The sequence below is a fragment of the Phyllobates terribilis genome, unplaced genomic scaffold (genome assembly GCF_046119375.1).
Source record: "Phyllobates terribilis strain yellow unplaced genomic scaffold, ASM4611937v1 Scaffold_6__1_contigs__length_29720123, whole genome shotgun sequence".
Classification (NCBI taxonomy): domain Eukaryota; kingdom Metazoa; phylum Chordata; class Amphibia; order Anura; family Dendrobatidae; genus Phyllobates; species Phyllobates terribilis.
The window spans coordinates 19405480-19431192 of NW_027362766.1; the positions used below are offsets into that span (position 1 = coordinate 19405480).

Genomic DNA, 25713 nt, shown 5'->3' on the forward strand with positions numbered 1-25713 from the left:
TGCGCAGGCTGTATATAGAGGTGACCTGTGCGCGGGCTGTATATAGAGGTGACCTGTGCGCGGGCTGTATCTAGATGTGACCTGTGCGCAGGCTGTATATAGATGTGACCTGTGCGCAGGCTGTATATAGATGTGACCTGTGCGCAGGCTGTATATAGATGTGACCTGTGCGCAGGCTGTATATAGATGTGACCTGTGCGCAGGCTGTATATAGATGTGACCTGTGCGCAGGCTGTATATAGATGTGACCTGTGCGCAGGCTGTATATAGAGGTGACCTGTGCGCAGGCTGTATATACAGGTGACCTGTGCGCAGGCTGTATATACAGGTGACCTGTGCGCAGGCTGTATATAGACGTGACCTGTGCGCAGGCTGTATATAGAGGTGACCTGTGCGCAGGCTGTATATAGAGGTGACCTGTGCGCAGGCTGTATATAGATGTGACCTGTGCGCAGGCTGTATATAGATGTGACCTGTGCGCAGGCTGTATATAGATGTGACCTGTGCGCAGGCTGTATATAGAGGTGACCTGTAAGCAGGCTGTATATAGAGGTGACCTGTGCGCAGGCTGTATATAGATGCGACCTGTGCGCAGGCTGTATATAGATGCGCGCAGGCTGTATATAGATGCGCGCAGGCTGTATATAGATGCGCGCAGGCTGTATATAGATGCGCCCAGGCTGTGTATAGATGCGCCCAGGCTGTGTATAGATGCGCCCAGGCTGTGTATAGATGCGCCCAGGCTGTGTATAGATGCGCCCAGGCTGTATATAGATGCGCGCAGGCTGTATATAGATGCGCGCAGGCTGTATATAGATGCGCGCAGGCTGTATATAGATGCGCGCAGGCTGTATATAGATGCGCGCAGGCTGTATATAGATGCGCGCAGGCTGTATATAGATGTGACATGTGCGCAGGCTGTATATAGATGTGACCTGTGCGCAGGCTGCATATAGAGGTGACCTGTGCGCAGGCTGTATATAGACGTGACCTGTGCGCAGGCTGTATATAGAGGTGACCTGTCCGCAGGCTGTATATAGAGGTGACCAGTGCGCAGGCTGTATATAGATGTGACGTGTGCGCAGGCTGTATACAGATGTGACCTGTGCGCAGGCTGTATATAGAGGTGACCTGTGCGCAGGCTGTATATAGAGGTGACCTGTGCGCAGGCTGTATATAGACGTGACCTGTGCGCAGGCTGTATATAGAGGTGACCTGTGCGCAGGCTGTATATAGAGGTGACCTGTGCGCAGGCTGTATATAGAGGTGACCTGTGCGCAGGCTGTATATAGAGGTGACCTGTGCGCAGGCTGTATATAGAGGTGAGCTGTGCGCAGGCTGTATATAGAGGTGACCTGTGCGCAGGCTGTACATAGATGTGCGCAGGCTGTATATAGAGGTGACCTGTGCGCAGGCTGTATATAGATGTGACCTGTGCGCAGGCTGTATATAGATGCGACCTGTGCGCAGGCTGTATATAGATGCGCGCAGGCTGTATATAGATGCGCGCAGGCTGTGTATAGATGCGCCCAGGCTGTGTATAGATGCGCCCAGGCTGTGTATAGATGCGCCCAGGCTGTATATAGATGCGCGCAGGCTGTATATAGATGCGCGCAGGCTGTATATAGATGCGCGCAGGCTGTATATAGATGCGCGCAGGCTGTATATAGATGCGCGCAGGTTGTATATAGATGCGCGCAGGCTGTATATAGATGCGCGCAGGCTGTATATAGATGCGCGCAGGCTGTATATAGATGCGCGCAGGCTGTATATAGATGCGCGCAGGCTGTATATAGATGTGACCTGTGCGCAGGCTGTATATAGAGGTGACCTGTGCGCAGGCTGTATATAGACGTGACCTGTGCGCAGGCTGTATATAGAGGTGACCTGTGCGCAGGCTGTATATAGATGTGACCTGTGCGCAGGCTGTATATAGACGTGACCTGTGCGCAGGCTGTATATAGAGGTGACCAGTGCGCAGGCTGTATATAGAGGTGACCAGTGCGCAAGCTGTATATAGATGTGACGTGTGCGCAGGCTGTATACAGAGGTGACCTGTGCGCAGGCTGTATATAGAGGTGACCTGTGCGCAGGCTGTATATAGAGGTGACCTGTGCGCAGGCTGTATATAGAGGTGACCTGTGCGCAGGCTGTATATAGACGTGACCTGTGCGCAGGCTGTATATAGATGTGACGTGTGCGCAGGCTGTATACAGATGTGACCTGTGCGCAGGCTGTATACAGATGTGACCTGTGCGCAGGCTGTATATAGAGGTGACCTGTGCGCAGGCTGTATATAGAGGTGACCTGTGCGCAGGCTGTATATAGAGGTGACCTGTGCGCAGGCTGTATATAGAGGTGACCTGTGCGCAGGCTGTATATAGAGGTGACCTGTGCGCAGGCTGTATATAGAGGTGACCTGTGCGCAGGCTGTATATAGATGCGCGCAGGCTGTATATAGATGCGCGCAGGCTGTATATAGATGCGCGCAGGCTGTATATAGATGCGCGCAGGCTGTATATAGATGCGCGCAGGCTGTATATAGATGTGACCTGTGCGCAGGCTGTATATAGATGTGACCTGTGCGCAGGCTGTATATAGATGTGACCTGTGCGCAGGCTGTATATAGATGCGACCTGTGCGCAGGCTGTATATAGATGCGACCTGTGCGCAGGCTGTATATAGATGCGACCTGTGCGCAGGCTGTATATAGATGCGCGCAGGCTGTATATAGATGCGCGCAGGCTGTATATAGATGCGCGCAGGCTGTATATAGATGCGCGCAGGCTGTATATAGATGCGCGCAGGCTGTATATAGATGCGCGCAGGCTGTATATAGATGTGACCTGTACGCAGGCTGTATATAGATGCGCGCAGGCTGTATATAGATGTGACCTGTACGCAGGCTGTATATAGATGCGCGCAGGCTGTATATAGATGCGCGCAGGCTGTATATAGATGTGACCTGTACGCAGGCTGTATATAGATGCGCGCAGGCTGTATATAGATGTGACCTGTACGCAGGCTGTATATAGATGCGCGCAGGCTGTATATAGATGCGCGCAGGCTGTATATAGATGCGCGCAGGCTGTATATAGATGCGCGCAGGCTGTATATAGATGTGACCTGTGCGCAGGCTGTATATAGATGTGACCTGTGCGCAGGCTGTATATAGAGGTGACCTGTGCGCAGGCTGTATATAGATGTGACCTGTGCGCAGGCTGTATATAGATGTGCGCAGGCTGTATATAGAGGTGACCTGTGCGCAGGCTGTATATAGATGTGCACAGGCTGTATATAGAGGTGACCTGTGCGCAGGCTGTATATAGAGGTGACCTGTGCGCAGGCTGTATATAGATGTGACCTGTGCGCAGGCTGTATATAGATGTGCGCAGACTGTATATAGATGTGACCTGTGCGCAGGCTGTATATAGATGTGCGCAGACTGTATATAGATGTGACCTGTGCGCAGGCTGTATATAGATGTGCGCAGACTGTATATAGATGTGACCTGTGCGCAGGCTGTATATAGATGTGCGCAGGCTGTATATAGATGTGACCTGTGCGCAGGCTGTATATAGAGGTGAGCTGTGCGCAGGCTGTATATAGAGGTGACCTGTGCGCAGGCTGTATATAGAGGTGACCTGTGCGCAGGCTGTATATAGAGGTGACCTGTGCGCAGGCTGTATATAGAGGTGAGCTGTGCGCAGGCTGTATATAGAGGTGACCTGTGCGCAGGCTGTATATAGAGGTGACCTGTGCGCAGACTGTATATAGAGGTGACCTGTGCGCAGGCTGTATATAGATGTGCGCAGACTGTATATAGAGGTGACCTGTGCGCAGGCTGTATATAGAGGTGACCTGTGCGCAGACTGTATATAGATGTGACCTGTGCGCAGGCTGTATATAGATGTGACCTGTACGTAGGCTGTATATAGAGGTGACCTGTGCGCAGGCTGTATATAGACGTGACCTGTGCGCAGGCTGTATATAGATGTGACCTGTGCGCAGGCTGTATATAGAGGTGACCTGTGCGCAGGCTGTATATAGAGGTGACCTGTGCGCAGGCTGTATATAGAGGTGACCTGTGCGCAGGCTGTATATAGAGGTGACCTGTGCGCAGGCTGTATATAGACGTGTCCTGTGCGCAGGCTGTATATAGAGGTGACCTGTGCGCAGGCTGTATATAGATGTGACCTGTGCGCAGGCTGTATATAGATGTGCGCAGGCTGTATATAGAGGTGACCTGTGCGCAGGCTGTATATAGAGGTGAGCTGTGCGCAGGCTGTATATAGATGTGACCTGTGCGCAGGCTGTATATAGAGGTGACCTGTGCGCAGGCTGTATATTGAGGTGACCTGTGCGCAGGCTGTATATAGAGGTGAGCTGTGCGCAGGCTGTATATAGATGTGACCTGTGCGCAGGCTGTATATAGAGGTGACCTGTGCGCAGGCTGTATATAGAGGTGACCTGTGCGCAGGCTGTATATAGAGGTGACCTGTGCGCAGGCTGTATATAGAGGTGACCTGTGCGCAGGCTGTATATAGACGTGGCCTGTGCGCAGGCTGTATATAGACGTGACCTGTGCGCAGGCTGTATATAGATGTGACCTGTGCGCAGGCTGTATATAGATGTGAGCTGTGCGCAGGCTGTATATAGAGGTGACCTGTGCGCAGGCTGTATATAGACGTGAGCTGTGCGCAGGCTGTATATAGACGTGACCTGTGCGCAGGCTGTATATAGACGTGACCTGTGCGCAAGCTGTATATAGACGTGAGCTGTGCGCAGGCTGTATATAGATGTGAGCTGTGCGCAGGCTGTATATAGACGTGAGCTGTGCGCAGGCTGTATATAGAGGTGACCTGTGCGCAGGCTGTATATAGACGTGAGCTGTGCGCAGGCTGTATATAGAGGTGACCTGTGCGCAGGCTGTATATAGACGTGAGCTGTGCGCAGGCTGTATATAGACGTGAGCTGTGCGCAGGCTGTATATAGACGTGAGCTGTGCGCAGGCTGTATATAGACGTGAGCTGTGCGCAGGCTGTATATAGACGTGAGCTGTGCGCAGGCTGTATATTGACGTGAGCTGTGCGCAGGCTGTATATAGACGTGAGCTGTGCGCAGGCTGTATATAGACGTGAGCTGTGCGCAGGCTGTATATAGACGTGAGCTGTGCGCAGGCTGTATATAGACGTGAGCTGTGCGCAGGCTGTATATAGACGTGAGCTGTGCGCAGGCTGTATATAGACGTGAGCTGTGCGCAGGCTGTATATAGACGTGAGCTGTGCGCAGGCTGTATATAGAGGTGAGCTGTGCGCAGGCTGTATATAGAGGTGACCTATGCGCAGGCTGTATATAGAGGTGACCTGTGCGCAGGCTGTATATAGAGGTGACCTGTGCGCAGGCTGTATATAGAGGTGACCTGTGCGCAGGATGTATATAGAGGTGACCTGTGCGCAGGCTGTATATAGAAGTGACCTGTGCGCAGGCTGTATATAGATGTGACCTGTGCGCAGGCTGTATATAGATGTGACCTGTGCGCAGGCTGTATATAGATGTGACCTGTGCGCAGGCTGTATATAGATGTGACCTGTGCGCAGGCTGCATATAGATGTGACCTGTGCGCAGGCTGTATATAGATGCGCGCAGGCTGTATATAGATGCGCGCAGGCTGTATATAGATGCGCGCAGGCTGTATATAGAAGCGCGCAGGCTGTATATAGATGCGCGCAGGCTGTATATAGATGCGCGCAGGCTGTATATAGATGCGCGCAGGCTGTATATAGATGCGCAGGCTGTATATAGATGCGCGCAGGCTGTATATAGATGCGCGCAGGCTGTATATAGATGTGACCTGCGCGCAGGCTGTATATAGAGGTGACCTGCGCGCAGGCTGTATATAGAGGTGACCTGTGCGCAGGCTGTATATAGATGTGACCTGTGCGCAGGCTGTATATAGATGTGACCTGTGCGCAGGCTGTATATAGATGCGCGCAGGCTGTATATAGATGCGCGCAGGCTGTATATAGATGCGCGCAGGCTGTATATAGATGCGCGCAGGCTGTATATAGATGCGCGCAGGCTGTATATAGATGCGCGCAGGCTGTATATAGATGCGCGCAGGCTGTATATAGATGCGCGCAGGCTGTATATAGATGCGCGCAGGCTGTATATAGATGCGCGCAGGCTGTATATAGATGCGCGCAGGCTGTATATAGATGTGACCTGTGCGCAGGCTGTATATAGATGTGACCTGTGCGCAGGCTGTATATAGATGCGCGCAGGCTGTATATAGATGCGCGCAGGCTGTATATAGATGCGCGCAGGCTGTATATAGATGCGAGCAGGCTGTATATAGATGCGCGCAGGCTGTATATAGATGTGACCTGTGCGCAGGCTGTATATAGATGCGCGTAGGCTGTATATAGATGCGCGCAGGCTGTATATAGATGCGCGCAGGCTGTATATAGATGCGCGCAGGCTGTATATAGATGCGCGCAGGCTGTATATAGATGCGCGCAGGCTGTATATAGATGCGCGCAGGCTGTATATAGATGTGACCTGTGCGCAGGCTGTATATAGATGCGCGCAGGCTGTATATAGAGGTGACCTGTGCGCAGGCTGTATATAGAGGTGACCTGTGCGCAGGCTGTATATAGAGGTGACCTGTGCGCAGGCTGTATATAGAGGTGACCTGTGCGCAGGCTGTATATAGAGGTGACCTGTGCGCAGGCTGTATATAGATGTGACCTGTGCGCAGGCTGTATATAGATGTGACCTGTGCGCAGGCTGTATATAGATGTGACCTGTGCGCAGGCTGTATATAGATGCGCGCAGGCTGTATATAGATGCGCGCAGGCTGTATATAGATGCGCGCAGGCTGTATATAGATGTGACCTGTGCGCAGGCTGTATATAGATGTGACCTGTGCGCAGGCTGTATATAGATGTGACCTGTGCGCAGGCTGTATATAGATGCGCGCAGGCTGTATATAGATGCGCGCAGGCTGTATATAGATGCGCGCAGGCTGTATATAGATGCGCGCAGGCTGTATATAGATGCGCGCAGGCTGTATATAGATGCGCGCAGGCTGTATATAGATGCGCGCAGGCTGTATATAGATGCGACCTGTGCGCAGGCTGTATATAGATGCGACCTGTGCGCAGGCTGTATATAGATGCGACCTGTGCGCAGGCTGTATATAGATGCGACCTGTGCGCAGGCTGTATATAGATGCGCGCAGGCTGTATATAGATGCGCGCAGGCTGTATATAGATGCGCGCAGGCTGTATATAGATGCGAGCAGGCTGTATATAGATGCGAGCAGGCTGTATATAGATGCGAGCAGGCTGTATATAGATGCGAGCAGGCTGTATATAGATGTGACCTGTGCGCAGGCTGTATATAGATGCGCGCAGGCTGTATATAGATGCGCGCAGGCTGTATATAGATGCGCGCAGGCTGTATATAGATGCGCGCAGGCTGTATATAGATGCGCGCAGGCTGTATATAGAGGTGACCTGTGCGCGGGCTGTATATAGAGGTGACCTGTGCGCGGGCTGTATATAGAGGTGACCTGTGCGCGGGCTGTATATAGAGGTGACCTGTGCGCGGGCTGTATATAGAGGTGACCTGTGCGCGGGCTGTATATAGAGGTGACCTGTGCGCGGGCTGTATATAGAGGTGACCTGTGCGCGGGCTGTATATAGAGGTGACCTGTGCGCGGGCTGTATATAGAGGTGACCTGTGCGCGGGCTGTATATAGAGGTGACCTGTGCGCGGGCTGTATATAGAGGTGACCTGTGCGCGGGCTGTATATAGAGGTGACCTGTGCGCAGGCTGTATATAGATGTGCGCAGGCTGTATATAGATGTGCGCAGGCTGTATATAGATGTGCGCAGGCTGTATATAGATGCGCGCAGGCTGTATATAGATGCGCGCAGGCTGTATATAGATGCGCGCAGGCTGTATATAGATGAGTGCAGGCTGTATATAGATGTGACCTGTGCGCAGGCTGTATATAGATGAGCACAGGCTGTATATAGATGAGCACAGGCTGTATATAGATGAGCACAGGCTGTATATAGATGAGCACAGGCTGTATATAGATGAGCGCAGGCTGTATATAGATGTGCGCAGGCTGTATATAGATGTGACCTGTGCGCAGGCTGTATATAGACGTGACCTGTGCGCAGGCTGTATACAGAGGTGACCTGTGCGCAGGCTGTATATAGAGGTGACCTGTGCGCAGGCTGCATATAGACGTGACCTGTGCGCAGGCTGTATATAGACGTGACCTGTGCGCAGGCTGTATATAGAGGTGACCTGTGCGCAGGCTGTATATAGAGGTGACCTGTGCGCAGGCTGTATATAGATGTGACCTGTGCGCAGGCTGCATATAGACGTGACCTGTGCGCAGGCTGTATATAGAGGTGACCTGTGCGCAGGCTGTATATAGAGGTGACCTGTGCGCAGGCTGCATATAGACGTGACCTGTGCGCAGGCTGTATATAGAGGTGACCTGTGCGCAGGCTGTATATAGAGGTGACCTGTGCGCAGGCTGTATATAGAGGTGACCTGTGCGCAGGCTGTATATAGAGGTGACCTGTGCGCAGGCTGTATATAGAGGTGACCTGTGCGCAGGCTGTATATAGATGTGCGCAGGCTGTATATAGATGCGCGCAGGCTGTATATAGATGTGACCTGTGCGCAGGCTGTATATAGATGCGCGCAGGCTGTATATAGAGGTGACCTGTGCGCAGGCTGTATATAGAGGTGACCTGTGCGCAGGCTGTATATAGAGGTGACCTGTGCGCAGGCTGTATATAGAGGTGACCTGTGCGCAGGCTGTATATAGAGGTGACCTGTGCGCAGGCTGTATATAGAGGTGACCTGTGCGCAGGCTGTATATAGAGGTGACCTGTGCGCAGGCTGCATATAGATGTGACCTGTGCGCAGGCTGTATATAGAGGTGACCTGTGTGCAGGCTGCATATAGAGGTGACCTGTGCGCAGGCTGTATACAGAGGTGACCTGTGCGCAGGCTGTATACAGAGGTGACCTGTGCGCAGGCTGTATACAGAGGTGACCTGTGCGCAGGCTGTATATAGATGTGCGCAGGCTGTATATAGATGTGCGCAGGCTGTATATAGATGCGCGCAGGCTGTATATAGATGCGCGCAGGCTGTATATAGATGCGCGCAGGCTGTATATAGATGCGCGCAGGCTGTATATAGATGCGCGCAGGCTGTATATAGATGTGACCTGTGCGCAGGCTGTATACAGATGTGACCTGTGCGCAGGCTGTATATAGATGTGCGCAGGCTGTATATAGATGCGCGCAGGCTGTATATAGATGCGCGCAGGCTGCATATAGATGCGCGCAGGCTGCATATAGATGTGACCTGTGCGCAGGCTGTATACAGATGTGACCTGTGCGCAGGCTGTATATAGATGCGCGCAGGCTGTATATAGATGAGCGCAGGCTGTATATAGATGCGCGCAGGCTGTATGTAGATGCGCGCAGGCTGTATATAGATGCGCGCAGGCTGTATATAGATGCGCGCAGGCTGTATATAGATGCGCGCAGGCTGTATATAGATGCGCGCAGGCTGTATATAGATGCGCGCAGGCTGTATATAGATGCGCGCAGGCTGTATATAGATGCGCGCAGGCTGTATATAGATGCGCGCAGGCTGTATATAGATGCGCGCAGGCTGTATATAGATGCGACCTGTGCGCAGGCTGTATATAGATGTGACCTGTGCGCAGGCTGTATATAGATGCGCGCAGGCTGTATATAGATGCGCGCAGGCTGTATATAGATGCGCGCAGGCTGTATATAGATGCGCGCAGGCTGTATATAGATGCGCGCAGGCTGTATATAGATGCGCGCAGGCTGTATATAGATGCGCGCAGGCTGTATATAGATGCGCGCAGGCTGTATATAGATGCGCGCAGGCTGTATATAGATGCGCGCAGGCTGTATATAGATGCGAGCAGGCTGTATATAGATGCGCGCAGGCTGTATATAGATGCGCGCAGGCTGTATATAGATGTGACCTGTGCGCAGGCTGTATATAGATGCGCGCAGGCTGTATATAGATGCGCGCAGGCTGTATATAGATGCGCGCAGGCTGTATATAGATGCGCGCAGGCTGTATATAGATGCGCGCAGGCTGTATATAGATGCGCGCAGGCTGTATATAGATGCGCGCAGGCTGTATATAGATGCGCGCAGGCTGTATATAGATGCGCGCAGGCTGTATATAGATGCGCGCAGGCTGTATATAGATGCGCGCAGGCTGTATATAGACGTGAGCTGTGCGCAGGCTGTATATAGAGGTGACCTGTGCGCAGGCTGTATATAGACGTGAGCTGTGCGCAGGCTGTATATAGACGTGAGCTGTGCGCAAGCTGTATATAGACGTGACCTGTGCGCAAGCTGTATATAGACGTGAGCTGTGCGCAGGCTGTATATAGATGTGAGCTGTGCGCAGGCTGTATATAGACGTGAGCTGTGCGCAGGCTGTATATAGAGGTGACCTGTGCGCAGGCTGTATATAGACGTGAGCTGTGCGCAGGCTGTATATAGAGGTGACCTGTGCGCAGGCTGTATATAGACGTGAGCTGTGCGCAGGCTGTATATAGACGTGAGCTGTGCGCAGGCTGTATATAGACGTGAGCTGTGCGCAGGCTGTATATAGACGTGAGCTGTGCGCAGGCTGTATATAGACGTGAGCTGTGCGCAGGCTGTATATTGACGTGAGCTGTGCGCAGGCTGTATATAGACGTGAGCTGTGCGCAGGCTGTATATAGACGTGAGCTGTGCGCAGGCTGTATATAGACGTGAGCTGTGCGCAGGCTGTATATAGACGTGAGCTGTGCGCAGGCTGTATATAGACGTGAGCTGTGCGCAGGCTGTATATAGACGTGAGCTGTGCGCAGGCTGTATATAGAGGTGAGCTGTGCGCAGGCTGTATATAGAGGTGACCTATGCGCAGGCTGTATATAGAGGTGACCTGTGCGCAGGCTGTATATAGAGGTGACCTGTGCGCAGGCTGTATATAGAGGTGACCTGTGCGCAGGATGTATATAGAGGTGACCTGTGCGCAGGCTGTATATAGAAGTGACCTGTGCGCAGGCTGTATATAGATGTGACCTGTGCGCAGGCTGTATATAGATGTGACCTGTGCGCAGGCTGTATATAGATGTGACCTGTGCGCAGGCTGTATATAGATGTGACCTGTGCGCAGGCTGCATATAGATGTGACCTGTGCGCAGGCTGTATATAGATGCGCGCAGGCTGTATATAGATGCGCGCAGGCTGTATATAGATGCGCGCAGGCTGTATATAGAAGCGCGCAGGCTGTATATAGATGCGCGCAGGCTGTATATAGATGCGCGCAGGCTGTATATAGATGCGCGCAGGCTGTATATAGATGCGCAGGCTGTATATAGATGCGCGCAGGCTGTATATAGATGCGCGCAGGCTGTATATAGATGTGACCTGCGCGCAGGCTGTATATAGAGGTGACCTGCGCGCAGGCTGTATATAGAGGTGACCTGTGCGCAGGCTGTATATAGATGTGACCTGTGCGCAGGCTGTATATAGATGTGACCTGTGCGCAGGCTGTATATAGATGCGCGCAGGCTGTATATAGATGCGCGCAGGCTGTATATAGATGCGCGCAGGCTGTATATAGATGCGCGCAGGCTGTATATAGATGCGCGCAGGCTGTATATAGATGCGCGCAGGCTGTATATAGATGCGCGCAGGCTGTATATAGATGCGCGCAGGCTGTATATAGATGCGCGCAGGCTGTATATAGATGCGCGCAGGCTGTATATAGATGCGCGCAGGCTGTATATAGATGCGCGCAGGCTGTATATAGATGCGCGCAGGCTGTATATAGATGCGACCTGTGCGCAGGCTGTATATAGATGTGACCTGTGCGCAGGCTGTATATAGATGCGCGCAGGCTGTATATAGATGCGCGCAGGCTGTATATAGATGCGCGCAGGCTGTATATAGATGCGAGCAGGCTGTATATAGATGCGCGCAGGCTGTATATAGATGCGCGCAGGCTGTATATAGATGTGACCTGTGCGCAGGCTGTATATAGATGCGCGCAGGCTGTATATAGATGCGCGCAGGCTGTATATAGATGCGCGCAGGCTGTATATAGATGCGCGCAGGCTGTATATAGATGCGCGCAGGCTGTATATAGATGCGCGCAGGCTGTATATAGATGTGACCTGTGCGCAGGCTGTATATAGATGCGCGCAGGCTGTATATAGAGGTGACCTGTGCGCAGGCTGTATATAGAGGTGACCTGTGCGCAGGCTGTATATAGAGGTGACCTGTGCGCAGGCTGTATATAGAGGTGACCTGTGCGCAGGCTGTATATAGAGGTGACCTGTGCGCAGGCTGTATATAGATGTGACCTGTGCGCAGGCTGTATATAGATGTGACCTGTGCGCAGGCTGTATATAGATGCGCGCAGGCTGTATATAGATGCGCGCAGGCTGTATATAGATGCGCGCAGGCTGTATATAGATGCGCGCAGGCTGTATATAGATGTGACCTGTGCGCAGGCTGTATATAGATGTGACCTGTGCGCAGGCTGTATATAGATGTGACCTGTGCGCAGGCTGTATATAGATGCGCGCAGGCTGTATATAGATGCGCGCAGGCTGTATATAGATGCGCGCAGGCTGTATATAGATGCGCGCAGGCTGTATATAGATGCGCGCAGGCTGTATATAGATGCGCGCAGGCTGTATATAGATGCGCGCAGGCTGTATATAGATGCGACCTGTGCGCAGGCTGTATATAGATGCGACCTGTGCGCAGGCTGTATATAGATGCGACCTGTGCGCAGGCTGTATATAGATGCGCGCAGGCTGTATATAGATGCGCGCAGGCTGTATATAGATGCGCGCAGGCTGTATATAGATGCGAGCAGGCTGTATATAGATGCGAGCAGGCTGTATATAGATGCGAGCAGGCTGTATATAGATGCGAGCAGGCTGTATATAGATGTGACCTGTGCGCAGGCTGTATATAGATGCGCGCAGGCTGTATATAGATGCGCGCAGGCTGTATATAGATGCGCGCAGGCTGTATATAGATGCGCGCAGGCTGTATATAGATGCGCGCAGGCTGTATATAGAGGTGACCTGTGCGCGGGCTGTATATAGAGGTGACCTGTGCGCGGGCTGTATATAGAGGTGACCTGTGCGCGGGCTGTATATAGAGGTGACCTGTGCGCGGGCTGTATATAGAGGTGACCTGTGCGCGGGCTGTATATAGAGGTGACCTGTGCGCGGGCTGTATATAGAGGTGACCTGTGCGCGGGCTGTATATAGAGGTGACCTGTGCGCGGGCTGTATATAGAGGTGACCTGTGCGCGGGCTGTATATAGAGGTGACCTGTGCGCGGGCTGTATATAGAGGTGACCTGTGCGCGGGCTGTATATAGAGGTGACCTGTGCGCAGGCTGTATATAGATGTGCGCAGGCTGTATATAGATGTGCGCAGGCTGTATATAGATGTGCGCAGGCTGTATATAGATGCGCGCAGGCTGTATATAGATGCGCGCAGGCTGTATATAGATGCGCGCAGGCTGTATATAGATGAGTGCAGGCTGTATATAGATGTGACCTGTGCGCAGGCTGTATATAGATGAGCACAGGCTGTATATAGATGAGCACAGGCTGTATATAGATGAGCACAGGCTGTATATAGATGAGCACAGGCTGTATATAGATGAGCACAGGCTGTATATAGATGAGCGCAGGCTGTATATAGATGTGCGCAGGCTGTATATAGATGTGACCTGTGCGCAGGCTGTATATAGACGTGACCTGTGCGCAGGCTGTATACAGAGGTGACCTGTGCGCAGGCTGTATATAGAGGTGACCTGTGCGCAGGCTGTATATAGAGGTGACCTGTGCGCAGGCTGCATATAGACGTGACCTGTGCGCAGGCTGTATATAGACGTGACCTGTGCGCAGGCTGTATATAGAGGTGACCTGTGCGCAGGCTGTATATAGAGGTGACCTGTGCGCAGGCTGTATATAGATGTGACCTGTGCGCAGGCTGCATATAGACGTGACCTGTGCGCAGGCTGTATATAGAGGTGACCTGTGCGCAGGCTGTATATAGAGGTGACCTGTGCGCAGGCTGCATATAGACGTGACCTGTGCGCAGGCTGTATATAGAGGTGACCTGTGCGCAGGCTGTATATAGAGGTGACCTGTGCGCAGGCTGTATATAGAGGTGACCTGTGCGCAGGCTGTATATAGAGGTGACCTGTGCGCAGGCTGTATATAGAGGTGACCTGTGCGCAGGCTGTATATAGATGTGCGCAGGCTGTATATAGATGCGCGCAGGCTGTATATAGATGTGACCTGTGCGCAGGCTGTATATAGATGCGCGCAGGCTGTATATAGAGGTGACCTGTGCGCAGGCTGTATATAGAGGTGACCTGTGCGCAGGTTGTATATAGAGGTGACCTGTGCGCAGGCTGTATATAGAGGTGACCTGTGCGCAGGCTGTATATAGAGGTGACCTGTGCGCAGGCTGTATATAGAGGTGACCTGTGCGCAGGCTGCATATAGATGTGACCTGTGCGCAGGCTGTATATAGAGGTGACCTGTGTGCAGGCTGCATATAGAGGTGACCTGTGCGCAGGCTGCATATAGAGGTGACCTGTGCGCAGGCTGTATACAGAGGTGACCTGTGCGCAGGCTGTATACAGAGGTGACCTGTGCGCAGGCTGTATACAGAGGTGACCTGTGCGCAGGCTGTATATAGATGTGCGCAGGCTGTATATAGATGTGCGCAGGCTGTATATAGATGCGCGCAGGCTGTATATAGATGCGCGCAGGCTGTATATAGATGCGCGCAGGCTGTATATAGATGCGCGCAGGCTGTATATAGATGCGCGCAGGCTGTATATAGATGTGACCTGTGCGCAGGCTGTATACAGATGTGACCTGTGCGCAGGCTGTATATAGATGTGCGCAGGCTGTATATAGATGCGCGCAGGCTGTATATAGATGCGCGCAGGCTGCATATAGATGCGCGCAGGCTGCATATAGATGTGACCTGTGCGCAGGCTGTATACAGATGTGACCTGTGCGCAGGCTGTATATAGATGAGCGCAGGCTGTATATAGATGCGCGCAGGCTGTATGTAGATGCGCGCAGGCTGTATATAGATGCGCGCAGGCTGTATATAGATGCGCGCAGGCTGTATATAGATGCGCGCAGGCTGTATATAGATGCGCGCAGGCTGTATATAGATGCGCGCAGGCTGTATATAGATGCGCGCAGGCTGTATATAGATGCGCGCAGGCTGTATATAGATGCGCGCAGGCTGTATATAGATGCGACCTGTGCGCAGGCTGTATATAGATGTGACCTGTGCGCAGGCTGTATATAGATGCGCGCAGGCTGTATATAGATGCGCGCAGGCTGTATATAGATGCGCGCAGGCTGTATATAGATGCGCGCAGGCTGTATATAGATGCGCGCAGGCTGTATATAGATGCGCGCAGGCTGTATATAGATGCGCGCAGGCTGTATATAGATGCGCGCAGGCTGTATATAGATGCGCGCAGGCTGTATATAGATGCGCGCAGGCTGTATATAGATGCGCGCAGGCTGTATATAGATGCGCGCAGGCTGTATATAGATGCGAGCAGGCTGTATATAGATGCGCGCAGGCTGTATATAGATGTGACCTGTGCGCAGGCTGTATATAGATGCGCGCAGGCTGTATATAGATGCGCGCAGGCTGTATATAGATGCGCGCAGGCTGTATATAGATGCGCGCAGGCTGTATATAGATGCGCGCAGGCTGTATATAGATGCGCGCAGGCTGTATATAGATGCGCGCAGGCTGTATATAGATGCGCGCAGGCTGTATATAGATGCGCGCAGGCTGTATATAGATGCGCGCAGGCTGTATATAGATGCGCGCAGGCTGTATATAGATGCGCGCAGGCTGTATATAGATGCGCGCAGGCTGTATATAGATGCGCGCAGGCTGTATATAGATGCGCGCAGGCTGTATATAGAGGTGACCTGTGCGCAGGCTGTATATAGAGGTGACCTGTGCGCAGGCTGTATATAGAGGTGACCTGTGCGCAGGCTGTATATAGAGGTGACCTGTGCGCGGGCTGTATAGAGAGGTGACCTGTGCGCGGGCTGTATAGAGAGGTGACCTGTGCGCGGGCTGTATAGAGAGGTGACCTGTGCGCGGGCTGTATATAGAGGTGACCTGTGCGCGGGCTGTATATAGAGGTGACCTGTGCGCGGGCTGTATATAGAGGTGACCTGTGCGCGGGCTGTATATAGAGGTGACCTGTGCGCGGGCTGTATATAGAGGTGACCTGTGCGCGGGCTGTATATAGAGGTGACCTGTGCGCGGGCTGTATATAGAGGTGACCTGTGCGCGGGCTGTATATAGAGGTGACCTGTGCGCGGGCTGTATATAGAGGTGACCTGTGCGCGGGCTGTATATAGAGGTGACCTGTGCGCGGGCTGTATATAGAGGTGACCTGTGCGCGGTCTGTATATAGAGGTGACCTGTGCGCGGTCTGTATATAGAGGTGACCTGTGCGCGGTCTGTATATAGAGGTGACCTGTGCGCAGGCTGTATATAGAGGTGACCTGTGCGCAGGCTGTATATAGACGTGACCTGTGCGCAGGCTGTATATAGACGTGACCTGTGCGCAGGCTGTATATAGAGGTGACCTGTGCGCAGGCTGTATATAGAGGTGACCTGTGCGCAGGCTGTATACAGATGTGACCTGTGCGCAGGCTGTATATAGAGGTGACCTGTGCGCGGGCTGTATATAGAGGTGACCTGTGCGCGGGCTGTATATAGATGTGACCTGTGCGCAGGCTGTATATAGATGTGCGCAGGCTGTATATAGATGTGCGCAGGCTGTATATAGATGTGCGCAGGCTGTATATAGATGTGCGCAGGCTGTATATAGATGTGCGCAGGCTGTATATAGATGTGCGCAGGCTGTATATAGATGTGCGCAGGCTGTATATAGATGAGTGCAGGCTGTATATAGATGTGACCTGTGCGCAGGCTGTATATAGAGGTGACCTGTGCGCAGGCTGTATATAGATGCGCGCAGGCTGTATATAGATGTGCGCAGGCTGTATATAGATGAGTGCAGGCTGTATATAGATGTGACCTGTGCGCAGGCTGTATATAGAGGTGACCTGTGCGCAGGCTGTATATAGATGCGCGCAGGCTGTATATAGATGTGCGCAGGCTGTATATAGATGAGCACAGGCTGTATATAGATGAGCACAGGCTGTATATAGATGAGCACAGGCTGTGTATAGATGTGACCTGTGCGCAGGCTGTATATAGATGTGACCTGTGCGCAGGCTGTATATAGATGTGACCTGTGCGCAGGCAGTATATAGATGATCACAGGCTGTATATAGATGTGACCTGTGCGCAGGCTGTATATAGATGTGACCTGTGCGCAGGCTGTATATAGATGCGCGCAGGCTGTATATAGATGCGCGCAGGCTGTATATAGATGTGACCTGTGCGCAGGCTGTATATAGATGTGACCTGTGCACAGGCTGTATACAGATGTGACCTGTGCGCAGGCTGTATATAGAGGTGACCTGTGCGCAGGCTGTATATAGAGGTGACCTGTGCGCAGGCTGTATATAGATGAGCACAGGCTGTATATAGATGTGACCTGTGCGCAGGCTGTATATAGATGTGACCTGTGCGCAGGCTGTATATAGATGAGCACAGGCTGTATATAGATGTGACCTGTGCGCAGGCTGTATATAGATGTGACCTGTGCGCAGGCTGTATATAGATGTGACCTGTGCGCAGGCTGTATATAGATGCGCGCAGGCTGTATATAGATGCGCGCAGGCTGTATATAGATGCGCGCAGGCTGTATATAGATGCGCGCAGGCTGTATATAGATGCGCGCAGGCTGTATATAGATGTGACCTGTGCGCAGGCTGTATATAGATGAGCACAGGCTGTATATAGATGAGCGCAGGCTGTATATAGATGAGCGCAGGCTGTATATAGATGAGCGCAGGCTGTATATAGATGTGCGCAGGCTGTATATAGATGTGCGCAGGCTGTATATAGATGTGCGCAGGCTGTATATAGATGAGCGCAGGCTGTATATAGATGCGCGCAGGCTGTATATAGATGCGCGCAGGCTGTATATAGATGCGCGCAGGCTGTATATAGATGCGCGCAGGCTGTATATAGATGCGCGCAGGCTGTATATAGAGGTGACCTGTGCGCAGGCTGTATATAGATGTGCGCAGGCTATATATAGATGTGCGCAGGCTGTATATAGAGGTGACCTGTGCGCAGGCTGTATATAGAGGTGACCTGTGCGCAGGCTGTATATAGATGTGACCTGTGCGCAGGCCGTATATAGAGGTGACCTGTGCGCAGGCCGTATATAGAGGTGACCTGTGCGCAGGCTGTATATAGAGGTGACCTGTGCGCAGGCTGTATATAGAGGTGCCCTGTGCGCAGGCTGTATATAGAGGTGACCTGTGCGCGGGCTGTATATAGAGGTGACCTGTGCGCGGGCTGTATATAGAGGTGACCTGTGCGCGGGCTGTATATAGAGGTGAGCTGTGCGCAGGCTGTATATAGATGTGACCTGTGCGCGGGCTGTATATAGATGTGACCTGTGCGCGGGCTGTATATAGAGGTGACCTGTGCGCGGGCTGTATATAGAGGTGAGCTGTGCGCAGGCTGTATATAGATGTCACCTGTGCGCAGGCTGTATATAGAGGTGACCTGTGCGCAGGCTGTATATAGAGGTGACCTGTGCGCAGGCTGTATATAGAGGTGACCTGTGCGCAGGCTGTATATAGAGGTGACCTGTGCGCAGGCTGTATATAGAGGTGACCTGTGCGCAGGCTGTATATAGAGGTGACCTGTGCGCAGACTGTATATAGAGGTGACCTGTGCGCAGACTGTATATAGAGGTGACCTGTGCGCAGGCTGTATATAGATGCGCGCAGGCTGTATATAGATGCGCGCAGGCTGTATATAGATGCGCGCAGGCTGTATATAGATGCGCGCAGGCTGTATATAGATGCGCGCAGGCTGTATATAGATGCGCGCAGGCTGTATATAGATGCGCGCAGGCTGTATATAGATGCGCGCAGGCTGTATATAGATGTGACCTGTGTGCAGGCTGTATATAGATGCGCGCAGGCTGTATATAGATGTGACCTGTGCGCAGGCTGTATATAGATGTGACCTGTGCGCAGGCTGTATATAGATGCGCGCAGGCTGTATATAGATGCGCGCAGGCTGTATATAGATGCGCGCAGGCTGTATATAGATGCGCGCAGGCTGTATATAGATGCGCGCAGGCTGTATATAGATGTGACCTGTGCGCAGGCTGTATATAGATGCGCGCAGGCTGTATATAGATGCGCGCAGGCTGTATATAGATGCGCGCAGGCTGTATATAGATGCGCGCAGGCTGTATATAGATGCGCGCAGGCTGTATATAGATGTGACCTGTGCGCAGGCTGTATATAGATGTGACCTGTGCGTAGGCTGTATATAGACGTGACCTGTGCGTAGGCTGTATATAGATGTGACCTGTGCGCAGGCTGTATATAGATGCGCGCAGGCTGTATATAGATGTGACCTGTGCGCAGGCTGTATATAGAGGTGACCTGTGCGCAGGCTGTATATAGAGGTGACCTGTGCGCAGGCTGTATATAGAGGTGACCTGTGCGCAGGCTGTATATAGACGTGACCTGTGCGTAGGCTGTATATAGACGTGACCTGTGCGCAGGCTGTATATAGACGTGACCTGTGCGCAGGCTGTATATAGAGGTGACCTGTGCGCAGGCTGTATATAGAGGTGACCTGTGCGCAGGCTGTATATAGAGGTGACCTGTGCGCAGGCTGTATATAGAGGTGACCTGTGCGCAGGCTGTATATAGAGGTGACCTGTGCGCAGGCTGTATATAGAGGTGACCTGTGCGCAGGCTGTATATAGATGTGCGCAGGCTGTATATAGATGCGCGCAGGCTGTATATAGATGTGCGCAGGCTGTATATAGATGTGACCTGTGCGCAGGCTGTATATAGATGTGACCTGTGCGCAGGCTGTATATAGATGCGCGCAGGCTGTATATAGATGCGCGCAGGCTGTATATAGATGTGCGCAGGCTGTATATAGATGTGACCTGTGCGCAGGCTGTATATAGACGTGACCTGTGCGCAGGCTGTATATAGACGTGACCTGTGCGCAGGCTGTATATAGATGCGCGCAGGCTGTATATAGATGCGCGCAGGCTGTATATAGATGCGCGCAGGCTGTATATAGATGCGCGCAGGCTGTATATAGATGCGCGCAGGCTGTATATAGATGCGCGCAGGCTGTATATAGATGCGCGCAGGCTGTATATAGATGCGCGCAGGCTGTATATAGATGCGCGCAGGCTGTATATAGATGCGCGCAGGCTGTATATAGATGCGCGCAGGCTGTATATAGATGCGCGCAGGTTGTATATAGATGCGCGCAGGCTGTATATAGATGCGCGCAGGCTGTATATAGATGCGCGCAGGCTGTATATAGATGCGCGCAGGCTGTATATAGATGAGCGCAGGCTGTATATAGATGAGCGCAGGCTGTATATAGATGCGCGCAGGCTGTATATAGATGCGCGCAGGCTGTATATAGATGCGCGCAGGCTGTATACAGATAGTATATATACAGTAGATGGGTGATGGAGCAGGGAGCAGCCATATGACAGCAGCACAATACTGGATATAACACACATGGTAGCTGTATAGACGGGGACAGATGGGGTCTGCAGAGAGCAGCTCTACGGCAGGGTAGTGACGTGTGCACAGGCTGGATACAGCGGGATCTGCAGATACAGCAATACTAGATCTGCCGCTGGGATCAGCCATATTGGCAGATGTGACACACACGGGCTGTATACAGAATTGATCTCCGGCTATACCGCGCATGGCTGAGGCTGCACCGAGCTGTCACCCCTCGGAGCTGTCCCCGCTGCACCGGTCGGTCCCGGCTCTCATGGCTCGGGCTGTCCCCGCTGCACCGGTCGGTCCCGGCTCTCATGGCTCGGGCTGTCCCCGCTGCACCGGTCGGTCCCGGCTGTCATGGCTCGGGCTGTCCCCGCTGCACCGGTCGGTCCCGGCTGTCATGGCTCGGGCTGTCCCCGCTGCACCGGTCGGTCCCGGCTGTCATGGCTCGGGCTGTCCCCGCTGCACCGGTCGGTCCCGGCTCTCATGGCTCGGGCTGTCCCCGCTGCAGCGGTCGGTCCCGGCTCTCATGGCTCGGGCTGTCCCCGCTGCACCGGTCGGTCCCGGCTGTCATGGCTCGGGCTGTCCCCGCTGCACCGGTCGGTCCCGGCTGTCATGGCTCGGGCTGTCCCCGCTGCACCGGTCGGTCCCGGCTGTCATGGCTCGGGCTGTCCCCGCTGCACCGGTCGGTCCCGGCTGTCATGGCTCGGGCTGTCCCCGCTGCACCGGTCGGTCCCGGCTGTCATGGCTCGGGCTGTCCCCGCTGCACCTGTCGGTCCCGGCTCTCATGGCTCGGGCTGTCCCCGCTGCACCGGTCGGTCCCGGCTGTCATGGCTCGGGCTGTCCCCGCTGCACCGGTCGGTCCCGGCTCTCATGGCTCGGGCTGTCCCCGCTGCACCGGTCGGTCCCGGCTGTCATGGCTCGGGCTGTCCCCGCTGCACCGGTCGGTCCCGGCTGTCATGGCTCGGGCTGTCCCCGCTGCACCGGTCGGTCCCGGCTCTCATGGCTCGGGCTGTCCCCGCTGCACCGGTCGGTCCCGGCTCTCATGGCTCGGGCTGTCCCCGCTGCACCGGTCGGTCCCGGCTGTCATGGCTCGGGCTGTCCCCGCTGCACCGGTCGGTCCCGGCTGTCATGGCTCGGGCTGTCCCCGCTGCACCGGTCGGTCACGGCTGTCATGGCTCGGGCTGTCCCCCCTCGGAGCTGCCGGTGTGTGCAGCAGGTACGATCCCCGCGGATGCACCGTGCGGCGCTGACACGGCACTGCGGTACGCACATACTGCACGGATCGCTCTCTCCCATCAGCCAGGTGCCATTTTAGGTTGCCGGCTGCAGGAGCCCCCATGGCTGCCGCTGTCATGTCAATGGGTGTTCGGCGCAGGACACATAAACACTGCACAACCGGCACCGCTGCGTCATTTACCTGTCAGCACCCCGACGCGTATTTGGTGGTCGTGATTAGTAAGGATCATGCCCTCGGCCGCCATCTTCCTTCCGCCGGAGCCGCTGTCACCGGCCGTTCCAGTGAGCAGAGAAGCCTGGGCTGGGAGAGCGGGGAGGCAGGCGAGCGAGCCGAGCGCCGAGCACATCCACTCCGGAGACAGGCAGAGGGGAGGAGGGAGCAGCCAGGCGAGAGCAGCGCACAGCCGACACTATCGAGCGGCAGTGGAGGAATTCTGCTGTCAGGGACTGTTGCGTGTCTCTGTCAGTACTAATAAAGCTATTGTAACCTCAAAGGCTTATTTCTATCTTCTTAAATTGATATTTGTCTGGTAAATACAAGCAATTTTGCAATGTATTGCTTGTTAAAATTGTCATCCTTTCTTGAGCTATTAGACGGGTTGTCCAGTACTTTACATTACCTCTCAATGTGTCCCCCTGGGGCCCCTCAATGTGTCCCCCTGGGGCCCCTCAATGTGTCCCCCTGGGGCTCCTAAGGATTTTTGTAACCCAGCAGCCACCGCGGGGTCCCCAGCGCAGAGTCACACTTCACTTATCGTGACCTCAGCGCGGGATCATGTGATACCTGTGAGCCGCCAGTGATAGCGCAGTATTTGCAAAAATCCTTAATTGCCCCGGGGGGGCTACATTGGGAAGGTAATATAAACAACTCGTTGCCTTGGAAACCGTCCGCCGCTGATAGATGAAAATATACGTTCAAACTTAGGTGCTAGAAATATGGGCGGTCTCATAAGCAACACACTATGAACGATAGAAAATGGTTCATATCTCATGGATGCTGCAAATGTCAGTAAGAAGTAAATTGCTTGTATTCCTAAGCACTATCCAACAAGAAAAATGGAGAATAACCCTTTAAGGTCTGTCTTAGTCCAGTTTACTGTGCAGAATGAAATACATTTTAAATACACATCACTTCAATCATTTTTCCTTCATGTTTATTGTTTTATATTACATCTATTTATATGCATATATAAAACCCAGAATTTCTCTGCACATACACATAAGGCTGAGCTAAAAAACAACTGAATAGAAAAAAAAACACTTTACATTGATCTGTGCATATACATCTAAATATTACCACCACACTGTCATCATATAATACCACCGCCAAGGAATGACTGAATAATACCACCACACAGTCATCATATAATACCACCGCCAAGGAATGACTGCATAATGCCACCACACAATCCTCATATAATACTACCGTCAAGGAATGACTGAATAACACCACCTCACAGTCCTCATTTAATACCACCACCAAGGAATGACTGAATAATACCACCATACAGCCATCATATAATACCACCGCCAAGGAATGACTGGCTATTACTACCACACAGTCATCATATAATACCACCGCCAAGGAATGACTGAATAATACCACACAGTCATCATATAATACCACCGCCAGGGAATGACTGAATAATACCACCATACAGCCATCATATAATACCACCGCCAATGAATGACTGGCTATTACTACCACACAGTCATCATATAATACCACCGCCAAGGAATGACTGAATAATACCACAACACTGTCATCATATAATATCACTGCCAAGGATTGACTGAATAATACCACCACACAGTCATCATATAATACCACCTCCAAGGAATGACTGAATAATACCACCACACAGTAATCATATAATACAACCGCCAAGGAATGACTGAATAATACCACCACACAATCATCATATAACACCACTGCCAAGGAATGACTGAATAATACCACCACACAGTCATCATATAATACCACCGCCAAGAAATGACTGAATAATACCACCACACAGTCATCATATAATACTACCGCTACGGAATGACTGAATAATATCATCATACAATCCTCATTTAATACCACCACCAAGGAATGACTGAATAATACCACCATACAGCCATCATATAATACCACCGCCAATGAATGACTGGCTATTACTACCACACAGTCATCATATAATACCACCGCCAAGGAATGACTGAATAATACCACCACATAGTCCTCTTATAATACCACCGCCAAGGATTGACTGAATAATACCACCACACAGTCATCATATAATACTACCGCCAAGGAATGACTGAATAATACCACCACACAGTCATCATATAATACCACCTCCAAGGAATGACTGAATAATACCACCACACAGTAATCATATAATACAACCGCCAAGGAATGACTGAATAATACCACCACACAATCATCATATAATACCACCGCCAAGGAATGACTGAATAATACCACCACACAATCATCATATAATACCACCGCAAAGGAATGACTGAATAATACCACCACACAGTCATCATATAATACTACCGCTACGGAATGACTGAATAATACCACCATACTATTCTCATATAATACCACCGCCAAGGAATGACTAAATAATACCACCACACAGTCATCATATAATACTACCACCATGGAATGACTGAATAATACCACCATACAATCCTCATATAATACCACCGCCAAGGAATGACTAAATAACACCACCACACAGTCATCATATAATACCACCGCCAAGGAATTACTGAATAATACTACCACACAGTAATCATATCATGCCACCGCCAAGGAATGACTGAATAATGCCACCAGACAATCATCATGTAATACCAGCGCCAAAGAATGACTGAATAATACCACAACACAGTAATCATATCATACCACCGCCAAGGCCTGACTGAATAATACCCCCACACAGCCATCATGTAATACCAGCACTAAAAAATGACTGAATAATACCACCACACAATTCTCATATAATACCACCGCCAAGGAATGACTGAATAATACCACCACACAGCCATAATATAATACCACCGCCATGAAATGACTTGCTATTACTACCACACAGTCATCATATAATATTACCACCAAGGAATGATTGAATAAAACCACCACACAGTCATCATATAATACTACCGCCAAGGAATGACTGAATAATACCACCACACAGTAATCATAATATCACCGCCAATGAATGACTGAATAATACCACCACACAGTTATCAGATAATACCACCGCCAAGGAATGACTGAATAATACCACCACACAGTCATCATATAATACCACCGCCAATGAATGACTGAATAATACCACCACACAGTTATCAGATAATACCACCGCCAATGAATGACTGAATAATACCACCACACAGTCATCATATAATTCCACCGCCAAGGAATGACTGAATAATACCACCACACAGTCATCATATCATATCTCCGCCAAGGAATGACTGAATAATACCACCACACAATAATCATAATATCACCGCCAATGAATGACTGAATAATACCACCACACAGTTATCAGATAATACCACCGCCAAGGAATGACTGAATAATACCACCACACAGTCATCATATAATACCTCCGCGAAGGAATGACTGAATAATACCACCACAC

General features: G+C 51.7%; 1 protein-coding gene across 30 annotated transcripts in view; it reads right to left on the reverse strand.

The window, feature by feature from the left end:
* The window catches only part of GPHN (gephyrin), a 592001-nt gene extending 569559 nt beyond the window's left edge, over positions 1-22442 (reverse strand). For 17 of the 30 annotated variants that reach the window (XM_073637432.1, XM_073637436.1, XM_073637430.1 and 14 more), the window contains exon 1: positions 22251-22441. In XM_073637432.1, coding sequence (XP_073493533.1) covers positions 22251-22416 — 166 coding nt within the window. In that variant the 5' untranslated portion in view covers positions 22417-22441. Of the gene's footprint in view, positions 1-22250 lie in introns of all 30 variants that reach the window. The other 13 variants (XM_073637421.1, XM_073637415.1, XM_073637413.1 and 10 more) reach the window with 3 other exon arrangements.
* Positions 22443-25713: the final 3271 nt, after the last annotated feature.